This window comes from Podarcis gaigeae, assembly GCF_964106915.1.
Source record: "Podarcis gaigeae genome assembly, chromosome: 1".
Lineage (NCBI taxonomy): Eukaryota > Metazoa > Chordata > Lepidosauria > Squamata > Lacertidae > Podarcis > Podarcis gaigeae.
The window spans coordinates 117,021,729-117,037,160 of NC_139678.1; the positions used below are offsets into that span (position 1 = coordinate 117,021,729).

The following is a 15,432-nucleotide window of genomic DNA, read 5'->3' on the forward strand; positions in this document are numbered from 1 at the left end:
TGCGAAGCTCCCTTCCTTGCAACCGACCGTATAAATAATGTATGAGGGAGGAAGAGAGCGAGGGAGAGAGAGAAAGGTTTGTGTCACTACCCGGCAATCTTTTCACTCAGCAGTTACGGTATTTCATCTTTGCCAAAAAAGAAGTGGGCTGAAATTTCTCATTTAAATAGATGTAGCCCCGGAAAAGGTCATTTGGAATCTAAAGTGACTTTACCTCACAGATCTGTCAAGGAAGCTATTTTTCATCAAGTATGCCTATAACAGAGTTGCTAAACTTTTCTGGAGCCAGAATCTCAAAGCAGGTTTTTTTGGGGTGGCGGTTTCTAATTGGAATGTATTGAATGAAGAGTCGCTTTTAATTTCTGGCCAATGAATACCTTTTCGTGGTAGAAAAGTCTGCAAAAAAGTCAAGATCTCTCGGCTGAACTGCTGTGTTTGAAAAGCCCAGTTGACAATGATATCATGACACACAGGAAACTGCATTTTGTGTGTGAATGTGCGAGAGAGAAAGCATTACATTATGAGTGTCTTATGTTAGTCGATATAAAGCAAAAGCTGCTTTAGTACAGCTACAGGGAGATTTTGGTGGGGACGCGGGTGGCGCTGTGGTCTAAACCACTGAGCCTCTTGGGCTTGCCGATCAGAAGGTCGGCAGTTCGAATCCCCGTGACCTGGTGAGCTCCCATTGCTCTGTCCTAGCTCCTGCCAACCTAGCAATTAGAAAGCACACCAGTGCAAGTAGATAGATAGGTACTGCTGTGTTGGGAAGGTAAACAGCGTTTCCATGCGCTCTGGTTTCTGTCATGGTGTCCTGTCGCACCAGAAGTGGTTTAGTCCTGCTGGCCACATGACCCAGAAAGCTGTCTGTGGACAAACGCTGGCTTCCTCAGACTGAAGCGAAATGAGCACAGCAACCCCATAGTCGCCTTTGACTGGACTTGATTCTACACTATTCTGCCAAATAACTTGAATCCTATGCACACAGACTTGGAAGTATATACTATAGAAATCAGTGGAATTTTCTTCCAACTAAACATGGCGAGATTGGGTCTGCAAAATGGTTAAAATGCAGGCAAAACATTTACTAACTTGCAGTGAGACATGTTTGAAAAGTAGCACAGAATAACAGCAAAATGAAAAGACATATAAAACCGTATCTCTAGTTGAAACATCTTTTTTGTTGTTATAATTTTCATCGGCAAAACAGACTGTGGTTAGATTTTTCCATTCAAAGGCATGTTTTATTATTCCTTCATTTATTACATTTGCAGTATAACATTAATAAATTCCACCATTAAAAATAAACAATCTACATAAAAGTCATAAAACTGTATAAAAAGCAGATCAGATGGCAGCCAGTTTAAAAACATAGTTAAATTTTAAAACAGAGATTAAACACAACGAAACAGGCAAAAGGAAAAATAGCCCTGTTTAAATAAAAAGGTTTTTTGCCACCTGCCAGAAACCAAGCAACATGAATTTTCAAAATCTGGATATAGCCACTAAAAGGCCCTTTCTTGATTTCCCACCAAATCCACATCAGTTGTTGGTTGGACCGAGAAAAGGGCTGCTCTGGAAAGTCATATCTGGTGATAATTGCAAATGTAACTGCTACTTGGGCATATTTGAAGATTGGCAGGCTCAAGATCAAAACGCTGACTCTGTTTTCCCCCTTTCCATGTCACCATTACCTTTTAAAAGCAGCACCTCATTAGAAGTTTTTAATTGTATGGATATCATCTTTTTATTATTTGCTGGCAGTAATTCAACAGTGCAGTTGCAAATGTGCTTTTTATTTTATGTGTGAGCACGCTTGCATTTCTTTGGGGGTTTTTTTATTGGTTTTGGTAAGCAGCCACGCAGGTATAAGCCCCTAAATTCTCACTGCATTAACGACCTGCTTTTTATCTGGTAGACATGCCGTTCTGATTCATATATACATTAAGCTTTCCTTTAACACGAGTGAAAATGTCACACGGTCTGTTGCAGAGGCACCTCAGACTTCTGCTTGTCCAGGTATGGGAAGATATTAAGCGGTGTGGTATACCAATGATGTAGATTTCTTGGATCCTGCTGTGTGAAGACCTACTTTCTGCAGGAAACCCGTTGGGTGAGCTATGTCTTAGTTATACCCAAGATAAAGTAAATGGGAGATTCTGGGAGAAGCAAACTACACATTAGTGGAAGGGAGAGCCTGGTTGAAATTACATGATCAATAAACACCGTTGGCTGCTTGAGTAGTCTATCAAGGTCACAGACACTGAGTTTCTCTGTTGCTGCCGTGTAGACAAGAATGAAAATTGTATCTCGGTATATAAGCACTGCTGTGCCTCACAGTGCCTGCTTATCCCTGTTCTTACTGCAAACTTGAATAAACCTCTGTCCAAGAAGAAAAAAGATCAGGATGAAGAGGACAAAGATGGCAGTCAATATAATTTTATTTAGGGTCTACCATATGCCAGGCATTGTATAGGGAACTGTAGTGATGTGATAAAACACATCCATTCTTAAGGAAATTAGCCCTGAATGCTCACTGGAAGGACAGATCGTGAAGCTGAGGCTCCAATACTTTGGCCACCTCATGAGAAGAGAAGACTCCCTGGAAAAGACCCTGATGTTGGGAAAGATGGAGGGCACAAGGAGAAGGGGACGACAGAGGACGAGATGGTTGGAGTGTTCTCGAAGCTACCAGCATGAGTCTGACTAAACTGTGGGAGACAGTGGAAGACAGAAGTGCCTGGCGTGCTCTGGCCCATGGGGTCACGAAGAATCGGACACAACTAAATGACTAAACAACAACAACAACAGTGATGTGTCCCAAAATGAGAGCTAGTGTGGTGTAGTGGTTAAGAGCGGTAGACTCGTAATCTGGTGAACCAAGTTCGTGTCTCTGCTCCTCCACATGCAGCTGCTGGGTGACCTTGGGCTAGTCACACTTCTCTGAAGTCACAGAGTGTTTGTTGTGGGGGAGGAAAGGAAAAGGAGATTGTTAGCTGCTTTGAGACTCCTTAGGGTAGTGATAAAGCGGGATATCAAATCCAAACTCTTCTTTTAAAAAATAGTAATAATTTTTTTATTACATTTTCATAACTTTAACTACAGTGGTACCTCGGGTTAAGTATTTAATTCGTTCCGGTGGTCTGTTCTTAACCTGAAATTGTTCTTAACCTGAAGCACCACTTTAGCTAATGGGGCCTCCTGCTGCTGCCGCGCCGCCGGAGCACAATTTCTGTTCTCAACCTGAAGCAAAGTTCTTAACCCGAGGTAATATTTCTGGGTTAGCGGAGTCTGTAACCTGAAGCGTATGTAACCCGAGGTGTTGTTGTTGTTTAGTCGTTTAGTCGTGTCCGACTCTTTGTGACCCCATGGACCAGAGCATGCGAGGCACTCCTGTCTTCCACAACCCGAGGTACCACTGTAATTAATTTCAAACGTCAAATATGTTATACATTTCTCTTATAACTTGACTTCCCACCTTCCTTCCCACACTGTTTTTATATGAACAGAACAGTGGTGACCCGGCTCCCTCATAACCAATTCCTGTGCCACCATTGGGTATGTCAGCCAACCAGCTAGATCAGGGGAGGTGTTTGGTGAGTGCAAAAGCACTGTGGCTTCCGCCATCCCTGATGGGCCGTGTTTGTGTGCAATATTCTGGGGGGGGGGGTGAGCCAGCGGTAGAGCAAGCCAATCGGCGCCTGGGGTGGCCAACCGCCCGTGGATGCGGGGCCAGCCAGGGCAGGATGCTCCGAGGGGTCTGCCTGCCTCCTCCCCCTCAGCTGCCCTACAGCTGAGGGGGAGGCAGCGGGCAGACCGTTTGGGGCAGCATGGAGCCTGCGGGCACCCAAGCCACCACGTCACTCCCAGGAGAGACACGTGGCTTGGGCGTGCTGCGGGCCCCGCGGTGACTGCTTCCCGGCATTTTGTCACTCCCCTCAGTGGTGACACCCGGGTCAGACCGCCCCCACCGCACCCCCTTCCACTGGGCTGAGCAGGCAAGGGGATGCAGTGGGTCACAGCACTTGCCAATATGTATTGGATGCTGATACTGGCCTGCTGTATGTCTTGACCTTAAGGGCTGATAGTGGGAAGGAGGGGAGGGATTTTAATGAGGAAAACGGTGCTGGAAAAAGAGTAAATCTGCTCCCCCCCCCCCCAGTGATCAAAATCGGGCTTTCCCATAATATTTTTTAAGACTGCAAGAGATCTTGTAACCTGCCCAGTACGGCACTTGGAAAACTGGGCAAAGTAGCAAGAAAGGATCCATAGCCTCGTCACACAGCAACTGCATATTACAGTTAGCAATTTCCTTGTTAAATACTGGATTAGATTCATTGTTTTTAACTGCTTGAATTTGTGCAACCAGCTAGATCCAGATTAGTAAATAAAAATTCAATTTAGGTTGTCATTCCTGAATTGCCAAATAAAATTTTAAAAACATTAAGTCACAGCTTTCAAAAAATAAATTCCAGGCGCATAAACTATGGCTTTCTACTCGCAGCTTTGTTGCTTGCACTGAAAAAGAAGCTAATTTTACATTTCTAGCAATGCATGTTTTTAAGAAGGAATGTGGCGGATGGCAGGGAGAGAAACAACCTTACCAATAGCAACAAGAGTCTGCCAGTTTTCCCCCCCTTACAGCTTTCTTTTCCCCCTCCTGTTTTTTTTTTTAAAAAACAACAACACTACAGGCTTCCTTTCATCAATTGACAGTTAAAACGTAGCAGTTAATGTAATAAATAGAGAATTTTTAAAGTTGCCTGTCAAAACAAGTGACACATTCTGCAAGTGAGTTTCAAATTGGAAACAATAGAAAGCACCTTTTAAAGCAACAGCGTCATTATACAATCAAATGCTCAAAGTGATCTTTCCAGCATGTTTTTTCTTTCTTTTTGAAATTGCATTATTTCTTTCACGGTAATTATGCGAGTTTTTTGCATCCTCTTGGAGAGTTGCATGTCAAAGGCAGCAGCTGTGCTGATATGCAAATGGGAAGTATTTTTCCAAGCCAATACACAGCCAATATTCTACACCTCTTGTAAACTTTAATCGTATGGCCAGGATAACTTGTCAAAACTAGGGCAAGTTCCCACAGATTAGACAGTAAATCTGTGTCTGGACTGTACCACGGACTACAGATCAGGACTAACATGATAGGGACCATACTCAAAGTTGGAGGAGGAGGAGGAGATTAGAACTTTTCTCCCTGATATATAGATTTACATATGTGGGGAACAGTGGAGTACAGTCGTACCTCGGAAGTCGAACGGAAGCTCCTACAGCCAATCTGAAGCTGCGGAACCTGTGTCGGACATTTGGGTTCCAAAAGAACGTTTGCAAACCATAACACTCACTTCCGGGTTTGCGACGTTCGGGAGCCAAAACGTTCGACTTGCAAGGCGTTTTGACTTCCAAGGTATGACTTTATTCTCACGTGGAACCCCAGTGGCAGATGGAAGTGGTACAGTCCAGCCAATGGCTTATGACCTTACTTGCTTCTTTCTAAGAAGAAGGCCCATTAAGGTAACTCAAATCCTCTGCTGGGTCAGAGGTCTTGCCATACTCCAGCGAAAAGGAAAAAGGACACCTGAGACCCAGGCTTTTTTGGGGGGGGGGGTGGTACACAGGTAGATTATCCAATGCAGTGGTCGGCAATTTAGCTTGCGTCGCTTGCGATTGTTAGGGTTTGCCAGTTGGATGAGTGATATTTGGTTTGGCATTCCACCCCCCCCCCAAAAAAAACCTGCTCCACAACCGTGGGCTCCCCCCCTAAAAAAGTTCAACAACTCTGGGTAATCCTCTGCAAGAAAAGCTCAACAACTTTGTGCCATCTCTCCCCATTTTCTTAAATTTGAGAGCGTCTTATACATGGGGGCGTCTTATAGACGGAAAAGTACGGTAGTTTTATGTTAGTTAAAGGGACCCCTGTCCCATTTCACTTTATTGGCCGAGGGAGCCGGCGTACAGCTTCCGGGTCATGTGGCCAGCATGACTAAGCCGCTTCTGGCAAACCAGAGCAGCGCACGGAAACGCCGTTTACCTTCCCTACCTTACCTTACCTATTTATCTACTTGCACTTTGACGTGCTTTCGAACTGCTAGGTTGGCAGGGGCAGGGACCGAGCAACGGGAGCTCACCTCGTTGCGGGGATTCGAACCGCCGACCTTCTGATCAGCAAGTCCTAGGCTCTGTGGTTTAACCCACAGTGCCACCCGTGTCCCTGTTTTATGTTTTGTGTTACCTGCATGCAAATACAAAAAGTCACATGAGGTAAATAGAAAGGAAAAGTTGGAGGTGGAAATTCTGTGGAACTTTTGGAATAATTTTTGGCTACCATTTTAGGTGTGCAGCATTATTATTATTATTATTATTATTATTATTATTATTATTATTAATACCTCGCCCATCTGGCTGGGTTTCTCCAGCCACTCTGGGCAGCTTCCAACAAAAGATTTAAAATACATTAGCTTATACTGAAGCAACCTATAGGATCAATTCTGAAGTGGCTAAAACAAACAGTGGTATACAGGTAATATTTGGAGATATTAGATCTATGGAGCTGATTATGAATGCAGTGGGACATAATCCCGTCCCCCCAAATAAAATCAAACTATAGAGAGCTACAGTTCCTCTCAGATATTACTGTAACTACTCTGAAGAAAAGGAAGACATTCGACTCTGTTGTAGATATATTAAAGGGAAAGGATATCCCTATTTCATCTATTAATATAGCTCTACGTCCCACACATTGGCTTTCACAAACAGAGGGTGTAAGTGTGAAAACAATAGTGTACCCTCTTTTATCTTCACATCACATACAAATAGCATAAATCTATTTGTATACATCAACGGAAGAAAGAGAATTAACAGAATGAATGTTTTCAAGGAGTTTCACAATTCTGGTGCCAAGATGGAAAGGCCTTGCCTCTTTGAGGCCTTCCAACATCCTGCAGACTGTGGAGAAAGGCAGAACTGGTCCTTTGAGAAAGTTCTTAAGGTATTCATATACAACAGGGATACTGGAATAGATGCCTGCAACTTAAAATACAAAGGCTACATGACAGCATGACTCATACGCAGGATGATGAGGTGAGAAGGGAAGCCAAGGGGTATGGACAAGAAGGACCCAGATAGCTGAAGGAATCTTTGTAAGCGACTTTCCTCAAGAGACTGCTGGAAGAAATCAACAAACTTATCCAAAACAGCTTCATACAGTGGTACCTCGGATTACGTACTTAATTCATTCCGGAGGTCCGTTCTTAACCTGAAACTGTTCTTAACCTTTAACTAAAGCACCACTTTAACTAAGGGGGCCTCCTGCTGCTGCCGCACCGCCGGAGCACAATTTCTGTTCTTATCCTGAAGCAAAGTTCTTAACCTGAAGCACTAATTCTGGGTTAGTGGAGTGTGTAACCTGAAGGGTATGTAACCTGAAGCATATGTAACCCGAGGTACCACTGTACTCTCTCTTACACTGACAGCCAAGCTCCAAGCTGCATGCACCTCTCTTTTATTTTACCTTTGGCTTTTTAAATACAAAGAAAGGAAGAAACTGAAAAGCAACCTCAAATCATCCTATCCTAAGTAGGTTTCTCACAGGAGAAAGGTGTCAGGCAAATGTTGGACTGTGGCCATAGAGTTCTTGAAGGGCAAGTGGCAACCTAGTTATCTAGCAATGGGAATAAGGCTCAAGGTTCGAAATGTATCAACCTGCTGTCAGAGACAAGTCAGTAATTGTTGATTATCTTACGGCTTTCTGAGGATCATCCTCATATGGGCGTCTGGTCCAATCTGCGAGAGGAGAAGCATGGTGTCTTGCAGTTCTTCATCGCATTCTTTCTTCTCTTCCTCAGTTGGCATCGGGGCATCTTCATGCTCGTCGTCCAAAAACCGATAAAACAAGTATTTGTCCTGGAAGTTTTGTTCTTGATCCACTGAAAACATCATCAATACGAATGTAACAATTAGGACAGGAAGGCATTATAGCTTAAACAAGGTCTCATGGCCCAGAAGCCTAGGTCTCCAATGGGAGAACTTCAAAGTCACTGTCTTCTGATCACTGCATCAGGGCAAGCATTTTGGCTTGCCAGAGAGAAAGATCCCCACCGCTCCATAGCTGTCAAGTGTCCCTTATTTGAAGGGACAGTCCCTTATTCCAGTGCCATGTCCCGCTGCTGTCCCTTATTGATGGCTGTCCCTTAAATGATGCCCCTTAAATTTTAAAGGAAGCAGCTCCTCTCCCTCCCTCCCTGACGGCCAGGGAGGAGGGAGGCTCCAACTGTGTTGCTTGGCTGTGTTGCTCACCCAATAAGAAGTCTAAGAACGACTAGGAGGTGGAGCTTGCATGCCTTGTGTGTGGCTAGTTAATGCATGCTGAGGGGTTTTTTGAATGCTGGATGCCATTTTGTTGCACGTGCTGCTGCAAAATTTGCAGTGCAAAGCCAGGCCGGGGAGCCATCTTAAGTTGAGGCTGCATAGGCCTTGTGGTGCATGTGATTCAGATTCTGTTCAGTTAAACCTCTGGTTACAAAGTTGGTTGGACAGTGTTCTCGAAGCTACTAGCATGAGTTTGACCAGACTGCAGGAGGACAGGAAGACTGGAGTGCCTGGAACAGGTGAGACTGCAGGTCCCTTATTTTGGCCGCTGGTCCCTTATTTTCAAGGCTGCTGGTCCCTTATTTTCAAATCTGTAAGTTGACAGCTATGCACCCCTCTCCTCCCCTCAAGCACTGTTCTGGTGGTTTTCCCAACTCCCCGAAGCCAACTGGGTGTGTGGGCAGAGGTGGGCAGGGGGAAATCCCCATTATGCTAGCATAAATCCTTCTCATGTAGTACCTGCATATTTAAGACACACTTGCCTCTTCATGCATTCAGTCTGACCACAAAAGGGGTGTACATGCTTATGAGCCTCCTTGCAATTGGCAATGCAAGCCCCTTCAGAGATAAGCACGAAATTTGGCAGTGGAGGAGTAGGGCTGGTACACAAAGGAATGTTGGGGGGTTGGCGTGCTCTTTCTGCCCTTGCAGAGTCAAGAGGAACATCTCCACCTCCATCGTTCAGTCCGGGACACTGAGGTCCAGCACCAAGGGCTTTCTGGCAGTTCCCTCACTGCAAGAAGTGAGGTCACAGGGAACCAGGCAGAGGGCCTTCTCAGTAGTGGCGCCCGCCCTGTGGAACACCCTCCCATCAGATGCCAAGGAAATAAACAACTATCTGACTTTTAGAAGACATCTGAAGGCAGCCCGGTTTAGGTAAGTTTTTAATGTTTGATGTTTTATCATGTTTTTAATATTCTGATGGGAGCCGCCCAGAGTGGCTGGGGAAACCCAGCCAGATGGGCGGGGTATAAATAATAAATTACTATTATTATAAAAGGGCCATTATCTCACCAAACATTTCTATCTATCTATGAGAAGTTCCTAAGTGCCATGACACTGTTAGCATTGCACAATCCCAAAGCATCACATAACCCAGAGTTACGCAGATGTAAGTATGGGGCTATTTTAAAAAAACCCTCCTTACTGCTATAAAATTCAATGGGTGGTAGCCAACTATTCAACAAAATCCCACCAGTTTACAAAAGAAATGAACATTAACCACCCTGAGATATTTTGATGAAAGGTGGTATAGAAAATAAATAAATAATGCTTTAAAATCAATTAATTAAGTTGAGGCAAAAGCATGCCAATCCCCTTCCCCACCATTTGAATTGCACAAACCAAATTTCCCAATATGTACTCAAATCCCTCCCGCAAAATACTGACATTCCAAAGACACTCCATAATATTATGTATTTTCAGAGGTGGTTATGCTCCTAAAAGAACTGTGATCCCTTTTGGGATTGCTAAGGAATCTATGCCATGGATCTAGTAAAGTGTTTTCCAAACTTGAGTCTCCAGCTGTTTTCAGGCTACAATTCCCATCATCCCTGACCACTGGGTCTTGTTAGCTAGGGATGATGGGAGTTGTAGTCCACACACACACACACACACACACACACAAAACAGCTGGAGACCCACGTTTGGGAAACACTGATCCGAGTGGGAGGAATTTCCTATAAAGCAAAAGAGCTTCTCTTACCATGATTGAGAACACCTTCCTCCAACAATACTTGCCACATGCCCACCGCCTGCGTCCGTAAATGAACGCACGAACTCTGCTGCATTATCCAGTCTACCAGTTCTGTTCCTACACAGCACTGTCTGAGGGAGGAAATAAATATGTTTTTTTTAATTTTAAAAATGTTTTACATCATCTGCTGGTTTTAAACATTTGATATATAATAACTATTTAGAAGTAAATGGAACCAGGTCAAGAAAGTGACTTTGAGGGAAATGGCAAGACACTAGATACAGGATTATGCATCACAGGTTTTTCCTTTAAGCCAGGAATAGGCAAACTCGGCCCTCCAGATGTTTTGGAACTACAACTCCCATCACCCCTAGCTAACAGGACCAGTGGTCAGGGATGATGGGAATTGTAGTCCCAAAAACATTTGACGGGCCAAGTTTGCCTATGCCTGCTTTAAGGAATGAGGAAAACAACCTTGAAAACATTTGCCCCCAATCCTGGGAGAACATGAGAGGCCCCCTTTATCCTTCCCGCCTCTCCCAAATTCTCCACACACCACGGAGAATTCAGAGAGAAGACTCTCTCATTGAATGCCAGGTTGGAAAAACGGACTCCCCCTTGGTTCTCTCATTTTATACTGGGCTTTACAGAGATTTGGAAACAATGGCACTCTCTCTCTCCTATCACAGCCTCTGGTGTCCGACTTCACAGAGCGAAGTGGGGACAGTTCACTCATTTTGTTGTATGCTTTGAAGGCACTCGCTTTGCATCCTTTCCTCCAGCAGACTCGGAAGAACGGCAACTAGTCTGCCCTCCCCAAGTCTCCTGGAACTTGATGAAGGAAGAGGGCCATTCAGTCTGTGTACTGTAAAGGCACAAGGGTAAAGCGAGTGTGTTTCAGAGCATGGAACCGAGTGATAAATAACTCTCCCCGTGCCATCTTCTGAAGGCCCTCAGAAGCAGCAGAAGGGATTTTCACTGCTTTCAAGTACAGTGGTACCTTGGTTTAAGAACAGCTTAGTTTATGAACAACTTGGATTAAGAACACTGCAAACCCGGAAGTAGCTGTTCTGGTTTGTGAACTTTGCCTTGGAAGCAGAACGTGTTTCACTTCCTGCTGAGTGTGTTCCATTTGTAAATGGAGTCCCCCGCTATTATGTGGGAAGCATGCCTAGGTTGAAGAATGCTTTGGTTTAAGAATGGATTAAGTTTGTAAACCAAGGTACCACCGTACAGTGGTACCTCTGGATATGAATGGGATCCGTTCCGGAGCCCCGTTCGATCCTGAAGCGAACGCAACCCGTGTCCGCGCGTGTTGTGATTTGCCGCTTCGGCGCATGACATCATTTTGACTGTCTGCACATGCGCAAGCAGGTCGCCACGGAGCGCAACCCGAAAGCGCTCAACCTGAAGCAACTTCAACCCGAGGTATGACTGTATCTGGAAAGGCTGGGACAAAATGAGAGTTTGGTCTCTCATCTTCCTCGAGTCTTCTGCATGTGCCAGGGGATTTAGGAGGACGAGTGAGTTTGGGGATGACTACAGATAGTGGCCGGCTACCAAGGCCCACTGAAATCTGTGGACCCCTGATTCAATAATGAAGGGTCAATTCCAACGGAACTATATTCTGATAGGCTAGAGCAGGCACAGGCAAACTCAACTCTCCAAATGTTTTGGGACTACAATTCCCATCATTCCTGACCACTGGTCCTGTTAGCTAGGGATCATGGGAGTTGTAGTCCCAAAACATCTGGAGGGCCGAGTTTGCCTATGACTGGGCTAGAGCTATCCTTTCTTGAGTTTCACTGTGATGAAAACAAAAAAAGAAAACCTCATCTGTTCCTAGATGAAGGTTTGTTTTCCATTCTGATGAGGAGTTCTGTGTCATTCAAATGATTGCAAGTTGCATAAAATAAATCTTTGTAACCTATTTCGTTCCTAATATAGAAAAAATAATAAATCCCCAGCTCCTAACTTCCCACACATATTTACTATTAGCAAGAGAAAAGCGAAACCCTAAAGAGCATTTAATTAATTAATTTATTCAGTCCTCTTGAGAAGGTGCACCATATTACTATTACTATTAGTAGGGGGAAAGAAAGAAAGAAAGGTAACTTAACTATCCTTAGTTTTAAATTTCTATTCAGGCAGAACTACACAGATAATTTAGTTTACCCAAGGCAGTGCTGCCACCAGCAGGATACACAGAAGCATGAGCGATAATAAACATAAACCTATATCTACTATAACAGAGGGAGGGAGAAAGAATTACAAGTACACTGAAGCCAAATCTAAGGGGGCAGGCCCAATTTAAGCATTAAATTGGACATTTAAAGAATGTTCTTGTTCACGTGGCATTTTGGGCTGCAGGAGAAATTCAGTTTGCCTATTAAAGGGCAAATCTACCTAATTTGCATTTCCTGAAACAGTATATGAAGAGGAACACAGGCATCCTTCAAAAATCTGCACTTTTCCAAATTCTGCAGTGCAATTCTCCAACCACTAATGTATTTACTACGTAAAGTGTGCAGATTAGGCAAAAGCAACATACAAAAACCTGCACATTAGGAGACATTCGCTCTGAAATGCTGACAAAATTTCACGAGGAGTTTAAAAAACTGATCATCAAACTGATGTTGAAATGTAGAGACCTGAACTTAACAGGGAAAAATGAGAAATTGACAGATTTACCCTAATGGTACCCCACCATATGGCTTTTGCCATTATTATTATTATTATTATTATTATTATTATTATTATTATTATTATTTGCATGTATATACCACCATTCTCATCCAAGGAGCTCAAGGTGGTATGTACATGGTTCTCATTCTCCCCCAATTTCACCTTCACAATGATCCTGTGAGGTAGGTTAGGCTAAGAGATGGCAACTGGCCCAATGAGCTTAATGACTGAGTGGGAATTTGAAGCTTGGTCTCCAAGATCATGGTCCAGCACACTATAATCATTACACCACACAGGCCCAATTGCCTAGCCTATGCATGCATCATTTATTCTATTTAACAGACTAGAATGAGACACACTTAGGGCTATCGTTTTCAATCTGTACTTGGTGGGTTGCCATCATATCGCAAGGTACAGTCATACCTTGGGTCCCAAAAGCCCTGCGACTTGAACGTTTTTACCCGAACATCACATACCCAGAAATGAGTGTTCCGGTTTGCGAACATTCTTTGGAAGACAAACATCCAACAGGGCTTCTGTGGTCTCTGATTGCGTGCAGGAAGCTCCTGTAGCCAATCGGAAGCTTTGACTTGGTTGTCAAATGTTTTTGGAAATCGAACAGACTTCTGGAATGGATTCCGTTTGTCTGGAGGTGGTTGGAGGAAGGATGGCGGCTAACAGATTGAGGTTCAATCCTGACAAGACAGAAGTACTGTTTTTGGGGACAGGAGACGGGCGGATGTGGAGGATTCCCTGGTCCTGAATGGGCAACTGTGCCCCTGAAGGACCAGGTGCGCAGCCTGGGAGTCATTCTGGACTCACAGCTGTCCATGGAGGTGCAGGTCAATTCTGTGTCCAGGGCAGCTGTTTATCAGCTCCATCTGGTACGCAGGCTGAGACCCTACCTGCCCGCAGACTGTCTCGCCAGAGTGGTGCATGCTCTAGTTATCTCTCGCTTGGACTACTGCAGTGCACTCTACGTGGGGCTACCTTTGAAGGTGACCCAGAAACTACAACTAATCCAGAATGCGGCAGCTAGACTGGTGACTGGGAGCGGCCGCCGAGACCATATAACACCGGTCTTGAAAGACCTACACTGGCTCCCAGTATGTTTCCGAGCACAATTCAAAGTGTTGGTGCTGACCTTTAAAGCACTAAATCCAGTATACCTGAAGGAATGTCTCCACCTCTATCTTTCTGCCCGTACACTGAGGTCCAGCGCCGAGGGCCTTCTGGCGGTTCCCTCACTGCGAGAAGCTAAGTTACAGCGAACCAGGCAGAGGGCCTTCTCGGTAGTGGCACCCGCCCTGTGGAACGCCCTCCCACCAGATGTCAAAGAGAAAAATAACTACCAAACTTTTAGAAGACATTTGAAGGCAGCCCTGGTTAGGGAAGCTTTTAATGTTTAATTGGTTATTGTATTTTAGTGCTTTGTTGGAAGCCGCCCAAAGTGGCTGGGGAAACCCAGCCAGGTGGGAGGGGTATAAATAATAAATTATTATTATTATTATTATTATTATTATTATTATTACCAAGGTACGACCGTTTTTGAGAACCTCAAAAAGCAGCAAGCTACAATTAAAAGTCACTAGATGGTGCTCGCAATATGTAAGGGCCCCCAAACCGTTATGCAATCAGCTGCTCACAAATACCTGTACGTCTTCAGGTGATATTTACGGTCTCTTATCATGTGAGGGGCTCGGGAGAGGATGGCATTCCGTAATACTTTCCCAGCTTGAAGGATTCTTTCTGATGGAACCTGGAGGAGGAGGAGGAGGAGGAGGAAGGCAAGAAATATTTTAAGCTTTTCTGTTTTCCTGAAAAGACTTTTATGTAACAGTGGTATTTACAAATATGGGGTTTTTTTTGACAATGTAATGAAGCTTATTAATCTAGGCTTTAATGTCATAATGGGATGTGTACATTTGCCCCCATGTTTGTAGATCTCCTTGGATCTGCAGGATATAACCAATCCAGGGATCTATGCACCTCAGCTGCACACAGTGTGCACTTCCTTCTTTCTGCCAAGGAATTTGCACATGCAAGGACACTGAAATGAATCCGTTCTTTCGAGGTGTGTGTAATAGCAGGTCTATGTGTAATAATAATAGTAAATTTTTATTTATACCCCACCCTCCCCAGCCAGGGCCGGGCCCAGGGCAACTAACACCAGTAAAATTACAATAAAAACATAATAGGGGAAAAAATTAAAATACAGTTTAAAATGCAATTTAAAATGCAGCTTCGTTTTAAAAATAGCCCATAGATCAAAACCGTAAGGGGCGGGAAAAATAAGGGACAGACTAAGTCCAAGCCAAAGGCCAGGCAGAACAGCTCTGTCTTGCAGGCCCTGCGGAAAGATGTCAAGTCCCGCAGGGCCCTAGTCTCTTGTGACAAAGCGTTCCACCAAGTCAGGGCCAGTACTGAAAAGGCCCTGGCCCTAGTTGAGACCAATCTAACCACCTTACGACTTGGGACCTCCAAAGTGTTGTCATTTGTGGACCTTAAGGTCCTTCGCGGGGCATACCAGGAGAGGTGGTCCCGTAGGTACGTGGGTCCTAGGCTGCATAGGGCTTTAAAGGTCAAAACCAGCACCTTAAACCTGACCCTGTACTCCACCGGGAGCCAGTGCAGTTGGTAAAGCACTGGATGAATGTGATCTCGCGGCAAGGACC

General features: G+C 44.4%; 1 protein-coding gene across 5 annotated transcripts in view; it reads right to left on the reverse strand.

The window, feature by feature from the left end:
- RAPGEF4 (Rap guanine nucleotide exchange factor 4) overlaps positions 1 to 15,432 on the reverse strand; it is a 168,627-nt gene that overhangs the window by 56,482 nt on the left and 96,713 nt on the right. For all 5 annotated transcript variants that reach the window (XM_083706177.1, XM_083706179.1, XM_083706178.1 and 2 more), the window contains 3 exons: positions 14,410 to 14,516; positions 10,082 to 10,203; positions 7,751 to 7,934 (listed from right to left, as the gene is read on the reverse strand). In XM_083706177.1, the coding sequence (XP_083562303.1) occupies positions 7,751 to 7,934; positions 10,082 to 10,203; positions 14,410 to 14,516 (413 nt within the window). The remainder of the gene's footprint in view (positions 1 to 7,750; positions 7,935 to 10,081; positions 10,204 to 14,409; positions 14,517 to 15,432) is intronic.